Source organism: Sus scrofa, chromosome 14, assembly GCF_000003025.6.
Source record: "Sus scrofa isolate TJ Tabasco breed Duroc chromosome 14, Sscrofa11.1, whole genome shotgun sequence".
Lineage (NCBI taxonomy): Eukaryota > Metazoa > Chordata > Mammalia > Artiodactyla > Suidae > Sus > Sus scrofa.
The window spans coordinates 90454688-90471974 of NC_010456.5; the positions used below are offsets into that span (position 1 = coordinate 90454688).

Sequence of the window (17287 nt, forward strand, 5' to 3'; positions counted from 1 at the left end):
TTAAGGATCTGGCATTGCCATGAGCTGTAGTGTAAGTCACAGACTGGTTCAGATCTGGCATTGCTGTGGCTGCATTGTAGGTCAGTGGCTACAGTCCCAATTCAACCAGTAGCCTGGAAATCTCCATGTGCTGTAGGTATGGCCCTAAAAGGCAAAAAAAATTAAAAAATAAAATAAAATAAAACTTACTACAAAGTAGATTCTCTGCTTTGGTGCAGTGGGTTAAGGATCCGGGCATTGTCGCTGTAGCAGCTTGGGTCACCGCTGTGGCTTGGGTTTGATCCATGGCCCAGGAACTGCCGCATGCTGCAGGTGCAGTCCCAAAAAAATAAAAAAATTTAAAAAAATAAAAATTTACTACAAAGCTATAGTAAATAAGACTGTGTGGTGATAACATAAGTCAGACACAGATCAACAGAATAGCATTGAGAGGCCAGAAATAAACTCTCACATTTATGGTCAATTTTTTTTTCTTTCTTTCTTTTTTCTTTTTTGGATGCCCCATGGTACATGGACTTCCTGGGCCAGGGGTCAGATCCCAGCTGTAGTGTCAACCTATACTACAATGGCTGAATACTCTAACCCACTGTGCCCAGCCAGGGACTAAACCTGCGTCCTGGTGCTGCAGACACATCACTGATTCTGCTCCGTCGCAGCAGGAACTTCATATGGTCAACTGGTTTCTAAAGGGTGCCAAGATAATTCAATAGGGATAGAATGGTTGCTGGGGAGTTCCTGCTGTGACACAGAGGGTTAAGCAGCTCAGGTCATGGTGGAGGTATGGGTTTGATCCCTGGCCTAATGCAGTGGGTTAAAGGATCCAGCAGTGGTCGCAAAAATTGACACACACAAGTCAACAACAAAAAGACACGCAACCCAGTTTTTTAAAAGGGCAAAAGATTTGAATAGATACTTCTCAAAAGCAAATGGCAAATAAGCACATAAGATGCTCAACATCATTAGCCATTAAAGAAATACAAATCAAACCACAATGAGCTACGACTTCAAACCAAGTGAAATGGCTAAAAGCCAAAGGACACACACCAGTAAGTGAGGAAGAGGAGAAACTGGAACCCTTATGCATTGCTGGTAGGCTGTCAAGTGATCCAGCCACTTTGGAAAACAGTGTGATGGTCTGTAAAATATTAAGCAAAGAGTTCCCACATAACCCAGCAGTTCCCAGGTATATATACCAATGAAAACTGAAAACATATGCCTACACAAAAATCTGTCCATGAACGTTAATAGAAACATTACTGACAACAGCAAAAAAGTGGAAACAACTCAAATTTTCATCTACTGATGAATAGAAACACAACATGTGGTATTTTCATACAGTGGAATACTACATAGCATTTTTGTACTAAAAAGGTACAAAGTATTGTTACGTGCCACAACATGGATATACCTTGCAAACATTATGCTAAGTGAAAGAAGTCAGTTCATTTAACAGGATATTTGTGTCATGTATTTCCTTTAACTATTTTTCCTCTATACATTTTACACTTTACCACTCAAATACTAGTCCTCTATAACATGTGCCCACTAACACAAAACTCTTTTGCCCTTCCATGACCCACTAAACTCTACTACAACATTTTTTATAGAATGTTGCTTAATTATTATAGTCATCTATGGACCTGTCCAGTGGCCTCTGTGCTCTGAGGATAAGACAGTCAATCAATTATCTACCTTTCATAGAACAATGCCTTATATAAAAGGGTTCATTGTTTTTTAAAGGATAAGCATCACTACAATAAAAAGAATACAGACTCTGGAGCCTAACAGTCCTTCATGTATTCAATGACTATACCTATTTTGTGCTCAGATCTAGATTCATTCATTTAATATCTGTATAATGTTGAACAAGTTACTTAACCTCTCTAAATCTATTTTCTCCTGTAAAATGAATTGCTACCTACACTTCACAAGAGTATCTGAGGATTAAATTTAATAATATATTCTTTCTAGTACACATCTTCAATAAATGCTAATAAATGTGCTAAACACATTTCTTCAGGTCTGTGAAAAAATGTAGTATATGGAGGATATACCCAGGAGAAAAATTATCTCAACCTGTGAAAGCAAGTAATTTCAAATTTATAATTGTTATTATAAATCCCACATTTTGTTAGTAAAAGTACTTATTCAGTCTGAGAATTAATGTCATTTAAATTGGAGAACTCTCATATCCCAAACTATAGATGCTAGAAAATTACTTTATTCTAGCCACAATTTGCTTTTCCAAGAGGATTTATATCTGCTAGGCATACTTTCTTAGCAACAAACTTAAACAAATGAGGCCCTGACTCTGCAGATGACTCTGTACAGCGTGCTTTATGTATTACCACACTTGGAAAGTAAATACACTGAGGACAACCTGAGATGTAGGACTAACACACCCTACTGAAAACTGGCACAACATACTAGGAAGGTATGTTGGCAACTTGTATCAAAGGCCTCAAAACCGACATACCTTCTGATCCAATAATATATTCCTAGGAAACTAATCTGAGGAAATAACAATGACACAAAATATTCAGGCGCCAGGATATGAATATTCATATTCATTATAAAATAGTAACACTTGGAGTTTCCATGATGGCTCAGCAGAAATGAATCTGATAGTATCCATGAGGACGCAGGTTCGATCCCTGGCCTGGCTCAGTGAGTTAAGGATTTGGTATTGCCATGGGCTGCAGTGTAGGTCGCAGACATAGCTTGGATCCTACGTTGTTGTGGCTGTGGCGTATGCTAGCAGCTACAGCTCTGATTGACCCCTAGCCTGGGAATCTCCATATGTCCTGGAAGCAGCTATAAAAAGACAAAAAAAAAAAAAAAAAAAGTAACACTTTTAAAAATACACATTCAATATGTGTAAGTGGCTAGAACTACATTTTTAGGGGTTTTGGGGTTTTCTTTTTTTTTTTTTAGTTTTCTTAAATTTTTTGTTTTTTTTAAATTGATCTATAGTTGATTTACAATGCAGTGTTAGCTTCTGGTGTATAGCAAAGAGACTCAGCTATATATATATATATACACACACATACGTATACATATATGCATATATATACATATATTCTTTTTCTTATTCTTTTCCATTATAGTTTATTCTAGGATATTGAACATAGTTCCCTGTGCTATAAAATAGGACCTAATTGTCTAGAATTACCTTTTTTAAATGTTAAGAGTGATTGTTCCAGGTAGCAAAATCATGAGTAATTTTTATTGTCTTATTTCCTATATTTTCCAAGTTTTCTATAATTCAGATAGGTTAATGATGGAAAATAATTTTTTTAAGAGGCAAAACAAACTGTTTTCAGAGGTAAGAAAGTAGCAACATATTGATTATTACTCCAGAATTTTAAAAGTGATTTAAGATACACTGGTTAGTTAGATCCTTAAAACATGCCATTAAGATGGATAAAGTGGGGAGTTCCCATTGTGGCTCAGCGGAAATGACTCTGACTAGCATCCATGAGGACGCAGGTTCGATCCAGGGCCTCACTCAAAGACGTAAGGATCTGGCGTTGCCATGAGCTGTGGTGTAGGTCACAGAGGCGGTTCAGATACTGTATTGCTGTGGCTGTGGCACAGGCCGGCAGCTACAGTTCCAATTTGACCCCTAGCCTGGGAACTTCCAAATGCCACAGGTGTGGCCCTAAAAAGACAAAAAAAAAAAAAAAAAAAAAAAAAAAAAAAAAAAGATGGATAAAGTGGTTATTTTGTCGATTTTAATTTTACCTAATGCTGAGGTCAGGTGCCTTACCCAAGGTTATAGAGAGTTGAGGCAAAGAACTCATGATTCTCATTTCTGATTAATTCTATGCTCTTTTCTCCACTAGAAGTTCTCAAAGCACATTCTCTGAACCAGTAACAGCAACACAATCTAGGAGCCTATTAGAAATGCAAAGTCTCAGGTTTTATCTCAGACCCACTGAATCAGAAACTTTCGAGAGGATAGTGGGAAGCAATCTGTTTTAATAAACTCTCCTGGATTCAGATACGTGATAAACCTGCAAGCTACTGCTTACATCATGCTGCCTCACTAATACTTTGTGAAATAAAACATTTCTGGAAAAAAGGGAGTAGTAGTATTATTTATACCACTGTCTATTACATTTTTCACATTTTTAGGCTCTTCCTTCTTTGTAATCCAAATAAGGATTCACAATAATCTTAATGTTTTATTTCTGACCATGTAATTAACCAACAACTCTCTTTTAGATCACCACCAGCAGTCCTCGAGGACAGACAGATGCTCAGTACAGCATCATCATAGCAAATGAACTAATGAAAACACCGAAACAGCCTTAGCTAAAAATGCTCAGAGAAGGAAGAATCTATTAAATTTGGAGGTGTGCATGGGCAGGGAGAGAAAGAATCAGAAATGCAACAATTTTTATTAAGTCGAACTGTTATTTTTAGATAATATTCTCCTGACCTTGGTAACCATGATCAGGTGGTCATATTGGTTTTCTTCTGTTGAAATTCAGCTCATAGTTACTTACCAGGGCACTCATGCTAAAGAAGGCATTACACAGATGCTACAGGAAACCCAAAGGTAAGAAAGATAGTCTGCCCAAAGATACTTTTGATGTATCAGAAGATGTCAACATTTTGTCAAGAAAAAAGCAAGGCAAACAGAGGGATGGCTGCCAGATAAATTTTAAAAATTGCCATTCAAAGAAAGGTGACATATCATTTTGGAAGGAGCAGAGAGGAAGATTATGTCTGGAGAGACAGAATTCCAACAGAGAAAAGTGGAGTAAGGGGAAATATCAGTCTCTTGTTACAGAGAAAATGAGCAGCAAGTAGGAAGGGAGGGTGTGTGCAGATGGACGTAAGATTGTGATTGCAGGCAATAGTGGAAAAAACACTGACTGGGTTACAAAGTCCTACCGGGGCCAAACTATATCACTTGGGCCAAGAGAGTTTTAACTACTCATTTATGATAGAAATAACAATTATCAACTTATCTCACAGAGTTATTTATCTGAAAAAAAAAAAAAAAGCTAAAGAAGACTCTAATAAAGAAAAAAAATTGGACATTTTTCAAGTTCAATAATTATTCTCTATTAAGTTAAAATTGTGTAATATTGAAACTATTTCAAATATTTCCACTTCAAAAATTACTTTGTTTCTATTATTAACAAAACATATATAAGATGGATAACTAAAATGGAGGGCTGAAAAATCAAATTACAAAAGAAATTCCTTTTTGGCCACATCCTCGACAAGTGGAAATTCCAAGGCCAGGGACAAACCATACCACAGCAGGGACCCAAGCCACCACAGTAATAACACCAGATCCCTAACCCACTGCACCATAAGAGAACTCCAAAAAAATTTTTTAAATAGATTGAATATGAAAGTATCTTTCCTGGGGGGGCTTACTTACCTAGCAAAAGCATACTGGCAGTTTCTTCTAAAACTAAAAATACACTTATCAAACAATTTAACAGTCGCACTCTCAGGAATTTCTCTTACGTTTATGCAAAAAAAAAAAAAAATACAGGTGAAAGTTCATAGCAGCTTTAGTTTTAACACCCCAAAACTGGAAACAACCCAAATGTCCCAAAATGCATCTATGATTAAACACATTATTATACATCTATATCACAGAATACTACTTAGCAATAAAAAGGAATCAAATACTGGTGGATTCAAGAGGAATATGGAAAAGGCAATTTGAAAAGGTTACAAACTATAACCTTTTCGAATAACAAAATTATGCAGATGGACAACAGATCAGTGGTTGTCAGAAGTTAGGAAGGAGTTGATGTGGCTATAATGGGCAGTACAAATGAGCATTGTGGTGATGGAATAGTCCTGCATCTTGATTGCAGTGGTGGTTATATGAAACAACAATTATATAATTGTGCACACAAATAACTACAGATATGAACTGGTAAAATCCAAACACAGTCTTGTGTCAATTTCCTGCTTTTGATATTGAATTATATTCATTTAACCAATCAATATTGGGGAAGATGGGATGAAGAGTTGATGGGACCTTCCTTATACATTTCTTTGCAATTTCTTGTGAATCTAATCATTATTTCAAAATAAAATGTTTTTAAAAATAAAAAGGTATACTGCCAGTTTTTCTAAACGGATGATTCCCACTCTTGAACAGTACTATGAAAGCAGTATTCTTACCCATTGCTGATAGCATGCTAAATGCAACAATGCCCTGTAGAAAAATGATTTTACAGCTTAAGTCCAGGGCCATAAAAGCTTTGTGCCTTTGACCTAGCCATCTAACTTCTGGGAATCACCTAAAAAAAATACTGAATTTGGAAAAACACATATATACATATACACGTTTATACACACATATATACTTATACACACATATATACAAAGATGCTACGGCAGCGAAATTGAGAACAGAGTAAAACTGGATGCAACCTAGATATTTGAGAATATATGACTCATCAAATTCTCAAATCTAGTCATGAGATATTATGTAGCCATCTGATAATACTGAAAATGGTACAAGAGAAAAAACTTGTTATGACAGAATAAAGCAAAAATCAAAATTAGATCCTAAAACATGCATATAAAATGACAGGAAAACTTCTCACCAAAATAAAAGATGATAACTGTGTCAGTGTGACAGAATTATGGGTATTTTTCTCAAGCTTTTCCATCAGAGTTGTCATATTAGTTTCATAGTTAAAGAAATAAGCATACTTTTACCTTATCCCAGAAATCAACCAGAGCTGTAAAGTCCCATTTCTTAGAATATGCCACATTGTATTTCAGAATAGCATCCTATGGAAAAAACATAAACAAAACTTCATGATCTAGTCAAGTGAATTATCCATGAAGAGCCTGTCTACTTCTAATATAAACTATTTCCAATATTCTTCTTTTTTTTGTTGTTTTTTTTTTGTTTTTTTGCCTTTTCTAGGGCTTTCCCACGGCATATGGAGGTTCCCCCAGGCTAGGGGTCTAATTGCAGCTGTAGCTGCCAGCCTACACCAGAGCCACAGCAATGCCAGATCCGAGCTGCGTCTGTGACCTACACCACAGCTCATGGGAACGCGGGTCTTTAACCCACTGAGCAAGGCCAGGGATCACACCCGCAACTTCATTGTTCCTAGTCGGATTCATTAACCACTGAGCCATGATGGAAACTCCTCCAATATTCTTCTTAATGTTGGAAAAGTCTCCTCCTACCATTTGCTATTCCACATCAGTAGTCATGAACAAACAGAATGCATACTAATTTACTATTCACTTAAGAAAAAAATGAGATTAGAAAAGTCAAGTAATACATAAATAAACATGCTCTAAAACATGCATTCTAGGCAGAGGTGATATAATCCAAGCAAACAAATATTGGATTTGGAGAGATTTTAAAAAAGTAAATATTATACTGACTTTTGGCCCTCAATAGGGTCACACTATATATACAGATATTCTGTGTATTAGGATTATAATTTCGTGAGGACAGTAAATCAGGAAAAAAGTATCTAAAAAGGCTCCATGGGGAAGAGGGCAATAAATGGAAAAAGGACTGAGACGCACCAACCTAAGGCCTAAAATAGTTTTTTTTCCCTTTATTATCACTATGTTTATAAGCTATATATAAATGGTTGTCTCCCCCCACACTCCGGAAGGGCACGTAAATCACATATTTTTGTAAAAAGTTAAACTAGTGCGCCATCTACTGGGGTAATGTTTAACTACATGAAGAGGCATTACTTTCTACTTGGTTAGTGGAGAATGCATAAGACAAGCCATTTGTTATGCAGAAAGAACTACTATTTATTCATTTATTTTTGCTTCTTAGGGCTGCATCCATGGCATATGAAAGTTCCCAGGCTAGGGGTTGAATTCGAGCTGTAGCTGCCAGCCTACACCACAGCCATAGCAATGCTGGATACGAGTCACATCTGCAACCTACACCACAGCTCACTGCAGTGCCTGATCCTTAACTCACTGAGCTAGACCAGGGATTGAACCCACAATCCTCATGGATACTAGGTGGATTCGTTTCTGCTGCACCACAGCAGGAACTCCAAGAACTACTATTTATAATTATATTTTATCTCATTCTTTTACATTTTATTTTTTATTATGTTGTATAATATATTTAAATTAATAAAGTAATAAAGAGAAAGAAATTATAAGAAAATATTTTAATCATAATACATACTGAGAAATTTTACTGAAGTCATATTAAGACTGAAAAACACTGTGTTGAATTATTACTATCAACCTTCTAAATTTCATCATTGAAGACGTTTTTAAAAACTAACCCTCTACCAAAGAGTTTCCTCAAAAATTATCTTCAAGCATCTAGGTTAAAAAATGAACCAATGAAATGTATATTATTTACTTGAAATCAGAAAATACCCAAGTTTCTTCAAAAGAGAAAAGAAAATGCACCAACCATAAAATAACCTGGTAAGAAAAAGCTTTTATTTTTCTCTCACAGCCATAATACAAAATTTCCCATTAAGAAAGAAAAGATTTTAAGGATTTTTTTTCCCCTCATTACTGGTATCTGATTTCAAGACCTCACACAAAATATTAAACAGCAATGTTCATAACAGGTGAATGGACAAACAATGCATACACTGGAAAAAACAAGTGATACACTCAACAACACAGATGAAACTCAAAAGTCTCCATGGAAGTGAGAGAAGTCAGACACACTAGCATACATTCTATGAAAGTCTATTCATGTAAAACGTAAACTAAAAGCAGATCAATACGTGCCAGAGGCCAGTACAGAATGAGGAAATTGACTGCCAAAAAGTAAGAGGTGTGTGTGACAGGAATAGTCGGTACCCTGATTGTAGTGGGGGGTTCAGGTGTATACGCAAATGTCAAACCTTATCAAATTGCGTTCTTTAAAAGGATGCACTTTCTTACACGTAGATTATTCCTCAAAGTTAGCAAAGAAAAACATTTTAAGTAGCATTTACACTCTAATTCTTTAATGAGGCTTTAGAATTAGCTTTAACCTGTAACTAATATTTACTCTTACTTCAGTCTTCAAATCTCAGAAGCAGTCTACCATGACATAGACTTATCACTATCACTAGAAAACCTGGATGCTACTCTATATGAGCTATCAACTACTGAATGAGGTTTATTTAGTTCATAATTCATAATAAGCACAATTAGTTAAAGCATAAAGAAGCCCATTCTTTGCAAATCAGTAGACACATTATAGAAATATTACAATGTAAATCAACTGTTGAAGATACTGCCTTTTAAAACTTAAACATTTCTAATCCCTTTTAATTCAACATCGAATGCCATAAAAACAAAAAGATTACTATATTCAATAAGAGGGATTTAATGATTCCCCCTTCCTCTCATACTGTTCTTTCAGCAAAGGAAACAATTACCATAAGCAGATAGAAGAAAATCTCGATGGGTTATTCTATTTTGTTGAATCGACCATAAAATAAACGAGAAAGGGAAATTCGGATTACAGCAATTACCCCTTCCTAAAGTAATCATGGAGCACCATGGAATTGCTAAAAGAGGTGAATAGCAATGATTATTTTGTGTTTGCACTTAAAGAAAAAAATATGAAAATCCTTAAATAATTTTGTTTTTAAGGTCATAAAGGCCCTAAGACAATATTTCTCAAATGGAGTATGGATAGTATTCTTTGGCGGCCTGCTTGTGTTTGTGCATTTATAATTATAATTTTGGAATGAACACAAAGGCCCATAAAAACAACACATGTAGGAATGAAAGCTGGTACCTTTTTTTTTTTTTTTTTTTAAGGGCCACACCCATAGCATATGGAAGTTTCCAGGCTACGGGCTGAATTGGAGCTGCAGATGCCAGCCTAGGCCACAGCAACAAGGGATCTAAGCTGCATCTATGACCTACACCACAGTTCATGGCAGCACTAGATCCTTAACCCACTGAGCGAGGTCAGGGATTGAACCAACATCCTCACAGATACTATCAGGTTTTTAACCCATTGAGCCATGATGGGAACTCCTGGTACTTTAAGTAGATAAAGATGGTGGAAAGATTGAGCCATCCTAAGATACACTGCAGTATAGGAATGTCAAATTCTAAAGAACCTGGACCAAAGTGGTCACTATCATTTACCTGCAAGCAGATGTTGTGCATGGAAATCCCACCTTTGCCTCTACCAACATCCACTGTTTGTGATTAGTAAGAAAAGTAGTAAATAAAAAAAAGAAGAGGAAGTTCCCGTTGTGGTGCAGAGGAAATGAATCCAACTAAGAACCATGAGGTTGTGGTTCGATCCCTGGACCCACTCAGGGGGTTAAGGATCCGGCATTGCTATGATCTGTGGGTAGGTCGCAGACACAGCTTGGATCCGGCAGCTATAGTTCCAATTTGACTCATAGCCTGGTAACCCCATATGCCGTGAATGCAAAAAATAAAAAAATAAAAAAGGAAATTTTTCCTTTATACAGAATTTTTTAAATGTTTCTCAGCATAGTATTATGGGGCTTAGATCAGTGGTTTAAAAACTTCTGTACAAAAAAGGAATATTGATTACAAATTGCTTTCATTGTGATAATGAACATAACTCAAACAATGGTTCATAATTTAAAATGGAAAAAAATCAAATTGACATGCTGGATAATTATAGTTTATATTTAGTTTTATGTCTGTACATATGTAACTAACATTATATTAAAAATAAGTAAAATCTGGCAAACCCTGAGAATTTCTCCTATTCAAGGGGTGTACTTCAAAATTGAGAAATACTGTCCCAAGAAATGAAATTTTCAAAATACATTATGGGACAACATAGCAATGTTTTCCATGTTATGAAAAAAGAGCTGCAGAAAAGCTCTTTTTAAAGAATAATTTGTAAGTATAAATAGGAAAACAGTATAAAAACCTGAGAAACTATACATGACAAATTTAGTTTCTCAAAGAAAATGAAACACATTCTCTCAGAAGTATAAAAAAAATCTGTTAGTTGACAGTTACAAAAACTTTAAAATTTACATAAGGCTATATTACCAAAGATAAACATTTATTCACTCATATTTTAAATATTAGAAAAAAAAATCTAATGGTTGTCCCTACAATCTCAATTTTTTTTAAGAAATCAAAATCTTGCCAAAAAATAAGATTAATAAATAAATTATGAAACTGCTAGAAGCTACATAAAGAGCAATAAAAAACAGAATGTTTAATGTATACTTTAATCATTAGGAAACCAGCTTCCCTTTGGGCAAATACTGCTGAAGTCATAATTCTTCCCTAATTTACTTTTAAAGACATCTCAGAAGTATGCTCATTCTAAAACAAAAATAAAAGAGAAGCTAGGACTGAAGGAAATTGCATGGGGGAATCAAGAAACAGAGGTCTTATTCCTGGTTCTCCAAATTATTCTGCGTGGCTCCGGGCAAGTCATTTACAACTCCCAATTCTTCTACTCATTTCTCAGTGATGGAGTGGAAACCCAAGAATGTCTCTAAAGAGAGTTCCTCAGGAAGCAGGTACTTCGCATGTAAATAATGCTGTTATTTATATGTCTATTAAAGATCAAAAAATGTCTCTGAGGAAGGAGACCAGGGCCCATCCATAAGAACTACATGTAAAAAAAACAAGAAAAGCAAAAAAACATACCTTCAGGTTTTGGGGTCGAGTGAATTTGTTGAGAAGTGCAGTTTGAATGAGCTCCCACCGGCTCCCTGCAGTTCGCTCACCATTCTTTAAGGAAAAGGAAAACATGAGGAAACTACTCCCAGATTTTTTACATTATAGAATCAGGAATCCAACAGCAAGTATTAAAATATTTTTCAGAGACTAAAAGAATTAAAAGAACATCAGTTTTATTCTCACCTCATCTTCCACTGGGTATAAGTTTTGCTCTGAACAAGGCATCTTAACATGCTTGTTGTCCCACAAATCTTTAAAATGTGTTGGAAAAGGTTTAGGAACTTCTCCTGCTCGCAAAAGATCTACCTGAAATAGAGGTAAACAAGAAAACTATAAGTGCATAAAAACTAGGCAAATCTTCACAAAATAATCCAAACAAAGCAACCGAAGCAACTGCTATAAAATACAGACCAGCACCTAGGCAAGAAATCTCATAAGCCCTTTACAGTTGTTCCCACTCCTTACTCGAAATTAATCAGTTTCCAAGTCACCATGTCCTATGCATTCTATCTTCATCCCATCCAGCCCTCTGGGCCTCTAATTTCTTGCGTGAATTTCTGCCAACGGCTTTCTATCCCTCTTCCTAACTCCAACTGCTCCCAGACACATTCATCCCCCATAAAGCCTTTTATCCCCACTTGGGAATAATACTATCTTTCTAAAGTATCCCCAAGCTTCTAATCCTATAACGGCTCCACTCTGCCTACTTCAATTCCAAATGATGTTCCCAGTTTTTAACATCCTCTCTTACCCAAAACACTATCTGATTAAGCGTCTATTCTAACCTTCAGGATTTAGCTCAATTTTCATTTCCTCTAAGAAGTCTTTAAAAATTTTCTAATAGGCAGTAAGTTTATTTCCTCTTGTTTTATTAGATCATTATCACACTTTCTCCCCTTCCCCCACTAGATTCTAAATTTCTTGAGAATAATGATTACTTTAACTTTGTATTTTGAATACTTACAACAGAGCCTGACGTGTGTTTTTAATATGTCTACCTGAATTCATATGTACAGTAGACCACTGAACAGTATGGGTTTGAACTGCATGGGTCCACTTATACAAGGATCTTTTTCAATAAATACATACTATAACACTACACATTCAGTGGTTGACGGAACGTGTAAATACTGAAATTTGGAGATGGGAGGCCAACTGTAAAGTTATACTTAGATTTTCAAGGGTCAGCATCCCTAACCTTCAAGTTGTTCAAGGATGAACTATATATGTAAATATACATACGTGTGTGTGTGTGACTATATATACACACACACATGTATGTATATATATGCATACATACACACACACATATATGTCACTTATAATAAACACTAAGTAAACGTTTGAGGAAGAAGAAATTTTAAAACAGCAAAGGGAGTTTCCTGGTTGTCTAGAGGTTAGGATTTGGTGCTTTCACCAATGCAGCCTGAGTTAAATCCCACAACAGAGATGCCACATCAACCTGCTGCACACAGCAGCCAAAAAAAAAAAAGAAAGAAAGAAAACCAAACTTCCCCAAACCACAAGACAAACCAAAAAATCCACAAAATTTAACATTTTGCCTAATCTGGACATTTCATATACATGGAATCATATAATATGTGACTGTGTGTCTGGCCTCCCACTCAAGCACAATGTTTTCAAGGTTCACCCATGCTATAGTATGAATCAACTTCACTATAGATCATCAAATAATCACCTAAATACATATAAAATTTCAACTGTAGGATGCTATGAACTAGAGGTTCATAGTGTTATAAGAACATTTCTATAACTTATCTGGTGAGCTTAGAGAAGGCTATTTGAGGAAACAGCAATTGAGCTCAACTCCAAAGGTTAAAAAAAGGTAACTAGGAAAAGGTGGAAGGAAGACCGTTCTTCAAAAAAGGAACAAAAGACTCTCAAAAAGGCAGCTTCATAAAAAGCTTGCAACCCAGGAGAAATAAATTTGTAGGCCATCTATACAGATGACCATTAAAACCATGAGAGTGTGTTAGGACTACCCAGAGATAGAAGAAGAAAAGAGGAGCTATGAAAAAGCCTGGGTGAACTCCAACAACATTTAATGAAAAATAGCTAAAAGGAACCTAAGAAATGACTAAGAAGATAGGAAGAAAATTGGGATTATATGGTATCAAGGAAGCCAAAGAATGAGAATATTCCTTGCCAAAAGAATGGTCAAGAGTCAAAAGTGACTGAGTCATCAACTGTGCCAAAAGTATTTTCACCTCCACATGGGAACCCCCAAAGGTGATTCTGTAAAGATGTTGCATATAATCTGAGGTGACCAAACAAGTACCAGTATGGCTTCACACATAAGGGAACGCATATACAAGAATATGTATTGTGTGTCCGCCTGTCTAAATGTGTGGGTATGCACATGTGTGTAACACGTTTACAGATAGTTCAAGCACTATCATGTCCTACAATTTCAGATTACCTTGCACTTTTCTTTTTTTTTTTTTTTTTTGGTCTTTTTAGGGCCACATACTCAGCATCAGATTACCTTACATTTCTAATGCTAAATACCAGCTTTATTTTAATCAAATTCTGTAACTATTAACGTCTGTCATTTTAGAAATATAAGGACTATTCATGTAATAACTATTAATTATACATATATCACCATATTCAGGAAAAAGAATATAGGAAAAAAAACAGTTAAACTCTGGGAAAAGAACCAATAAGAGACTGGGTTTTCTGAGGTATATGCTTTTTTTTTTTTTTCCAGGGCCATACCCACAACATATGGAGATTTCCCAGGCTAGGGGTCGAATCATAACTGAAGTTGAAGACTAAACCACAGCCACAGCAATGCGGGATCCAAGCTGCATCTGCGACTTATACCACAGCTCATAGCAACACCAGATCCTTAACCCACTAAGCAAGGCCAGGGATCAAACTCGAATCCTCATGGATACTAGTGGGGTTCATAATGCACTGAGCCACAATGGGAACACCCTGAGGTACATACTTTCACAAAACAGTTGCTTTTTTTTCTTTCCCAATGACCTCACACTACTTAAACATTTATAAATTCATGGGTCACTGGATAGCTAACAAATAAGTAAACAGTGATTACAGAGATTAGGTAATGATGGCTTAGATGTTTTAGGTTTTCTTTGTGGGCAACAAGAGAGAAGAAGCAGAAGAGTCAAAATATAACTTACCTCCACCAATCTTTTCTCTAAATCTTTACCATTAACATCTTGACAGCCATCTAAGTCTTTTCTTAATTTTAGAGACATTATCGATGCTTCCTTTTACCTTTTTACCCATACTTAAGAATTCACCATGTCCTATCAATTTCACCTCAAAATAGTGCAAACATTTATTTTCTCCTTTTTATTCCCAGTTACTACCCTACTTCAGTCATTTTCAAACCTTTGTAATTAGCAGAACTTTTTTTCCTATGAAATCTTATATTTAAATTAAACAGGAATTCCCATTGTGGCACAGTAGAAACCAATCTGAATAGGAACCATGAGGTTTCGGGTTCAACCCATGGCTTCACTCAGTGGGTTAAGGATCTGGCATTGCCGTGAGCTGTGGTACAGGTTGCAGACGCAACTCAGATCCAGTGCGGCTGTTGCTGTGGCCGGCAGCTGTAGCTCCGATTAGACACCTGGCCTGGGAACCTCCATGTGCTATGGGTGTGGCCCTAAAACAAAACAAAACAAAATCAAACAAATATTTTCATAAATGTAATTTTTACAATAATTTTACTTATTCTAACATCAATAAATGGTAGTGAGGCTGTTTTAAGAAATATAAAATTTGAAATTGGGAGTTAGAGATGACAGCTAAAATTTACATCAACCTACTATTTAATTTGGAATTCCCCCTGTGGCAGTGAGTTAAGGATCTAGCATTGCTGCAGCTGTCGAGCAAGTCACAGTTGCAGCTTGGATTCAATCCCAGGCCCAGGAATTCCATATGCAGTGAGTAGGGGAAAGAAAAAAAAAAAAAAAAAAAAAAAACCAACCCACTATTTGTTTATATCTCTTATCTGGAATTAGGACAATCACATTCACACACCTAAAGAGCTGCAAATGATAACTTTTTTTTGATGTTTAAGAACATTCTTTGGTCAAACAGCAGTGCAGTGGCAAGAGAATCTTGATGGTACGGTCTGCCCAAAAATAAGTTCTCTTAGTAGAGTCTGCTGGTTAAAATATGGTATTAAGCATTAAAATTTGAGTTCACTCATTCTTTTACTAAAGGTTCTTCATTGTTAAAAACATAATTCAGGGGTTCCCTTGTGGCGCAGCAGGTTAAGGATCCAGTGTTGTCACTGCAGCAGGTTGGGTTGCTACTGTGGCACGGGTTCATTCGCTGGCCCAGGAACTTCCAACGCCACAAGCACGGCCAAAAAAAACCAAAAAACTGTATGTGTGTGTGTATATATATACTTATATATATATATTTATATTTATATATGTGTGTATATATATTTATATTTATTCTTATATAAATATATATATCACCTTTCCCCGTTTCCAATGTATCCTCATTTCAATTTTCCTTACATATAGCTGGTCTGATCAATCCTGCTCTATAACTATTGTTTGACAGACATTTTAATGATCTCCAGTTCCTACAGACTCAAGTCCAGTTCCTGGCACCTGAATCCCTCTATGATATGGACCCGATCCACTTTTCAAGTTTTTTCTTCCACCACTTCCATCCACAATCTTGGCTCGAGCAAATCAATTTTTTTTTTTCATTTCTAAAAACAAATCACTTTTAACTACACAGCCTTTTCCCATACAGGTTATATATTGGTGGGGAATTCCCTTGCCTTACTAACTTCACCTCAGTAATTTCTGCTCATCTTCTCTCAGCTCAAACTCCACCACCCTACTCAGTGTTGCTGCTACCTAACCACACTAACAAATTTTGTACTTCAAAATATTTAATTACATTAGACTAAGTAATACAAGAAAAGGGATTTTAGGTAGTCCCTGTGAAATCTAATACAGAAACTAATAAATGAGATGACTATTTGAAACTACTCAAAAAGTGACAAAAATCATCTAAAATTAGCTTATGGTGATGGCTGCCAACTTTTTAAAATGAGATTGGTTTAGAAATGTAGAGTATGAGATACCTGTGGGACAGTGACTGAGCTGTCTAGAAGAATCTAAAGCTCAGAAAAGAGGGTAAAACTAGAGAATGATTTGAGGATACTGAACCATTTACAACTTTGAATTTTAGTACCTAATATGTAGTAGGTACTCAATAAATACTGTCAATTGAAATTTTTTAAATCCAATAAATTTTCTTAAAAATACAGAAAAATTCAATTTTCTCATCAGCTGACAATATTCATCTTAAGGATTTGTTAAGTACCGTATTAAGTAAGCCATGGTTATAGGTTTCCATTCTGTAGACTTCTTTTTTTTTTTTTTTGTCTTTTGTCTTGTTGTTGTTGCTATTTCTTGGGCCGCTCCCGCGGCATATGGAGGTTCCCAGGCTAGGGGTTGAATCGGAGCTGTAGCCACCGGCCTACTCCAGAGCCACAGCAACGCAGGATCCGAGCCGCGTCTGCAACCCACACCACAGCTCACGGCAACGCCGGATCATTAACCCACCGAGCAAGGGCAGGTACAAACCCGCAACCTCATGATTCCTAGTCGGATTCGTTAAC

At 36.1% G+C, this 17287-nt stretch overlaps 1 protein-coding gene across 4 annotated transcripts in view; it reads right to left on the bottom strand.

Annotated features, from left to right (window-relative positions):
• The window catches only part of PARG (poly(ADP-ribose) glycohydrolase), a 142417-nt gene that overhangs the window by 116089 nt on the left and 9041 nt on the right, over positions 1-17287 (bottom strand). For all 4 annotated transcript variants that reach the window (XM_005671222.3, XM_013983452.2, XM_005671221.3 and 1 more), the window contains exons 5-7: positions 11821-11943; positions 11605-11688; positions 6706-6780 (exon numbers count right to left, since the gene is read on the bottom strand). In XM_005671222.3, the coding sequence (XP_005671279.2) occupies positions 6706-6780; positions 11605-11688; positions 11821-11943 (282 nt within the window). The remainder of the gene's footprint in view (positions 1-6705; positions 6781-11604; positions 11689-11820; positions 11944-17287) is intronic.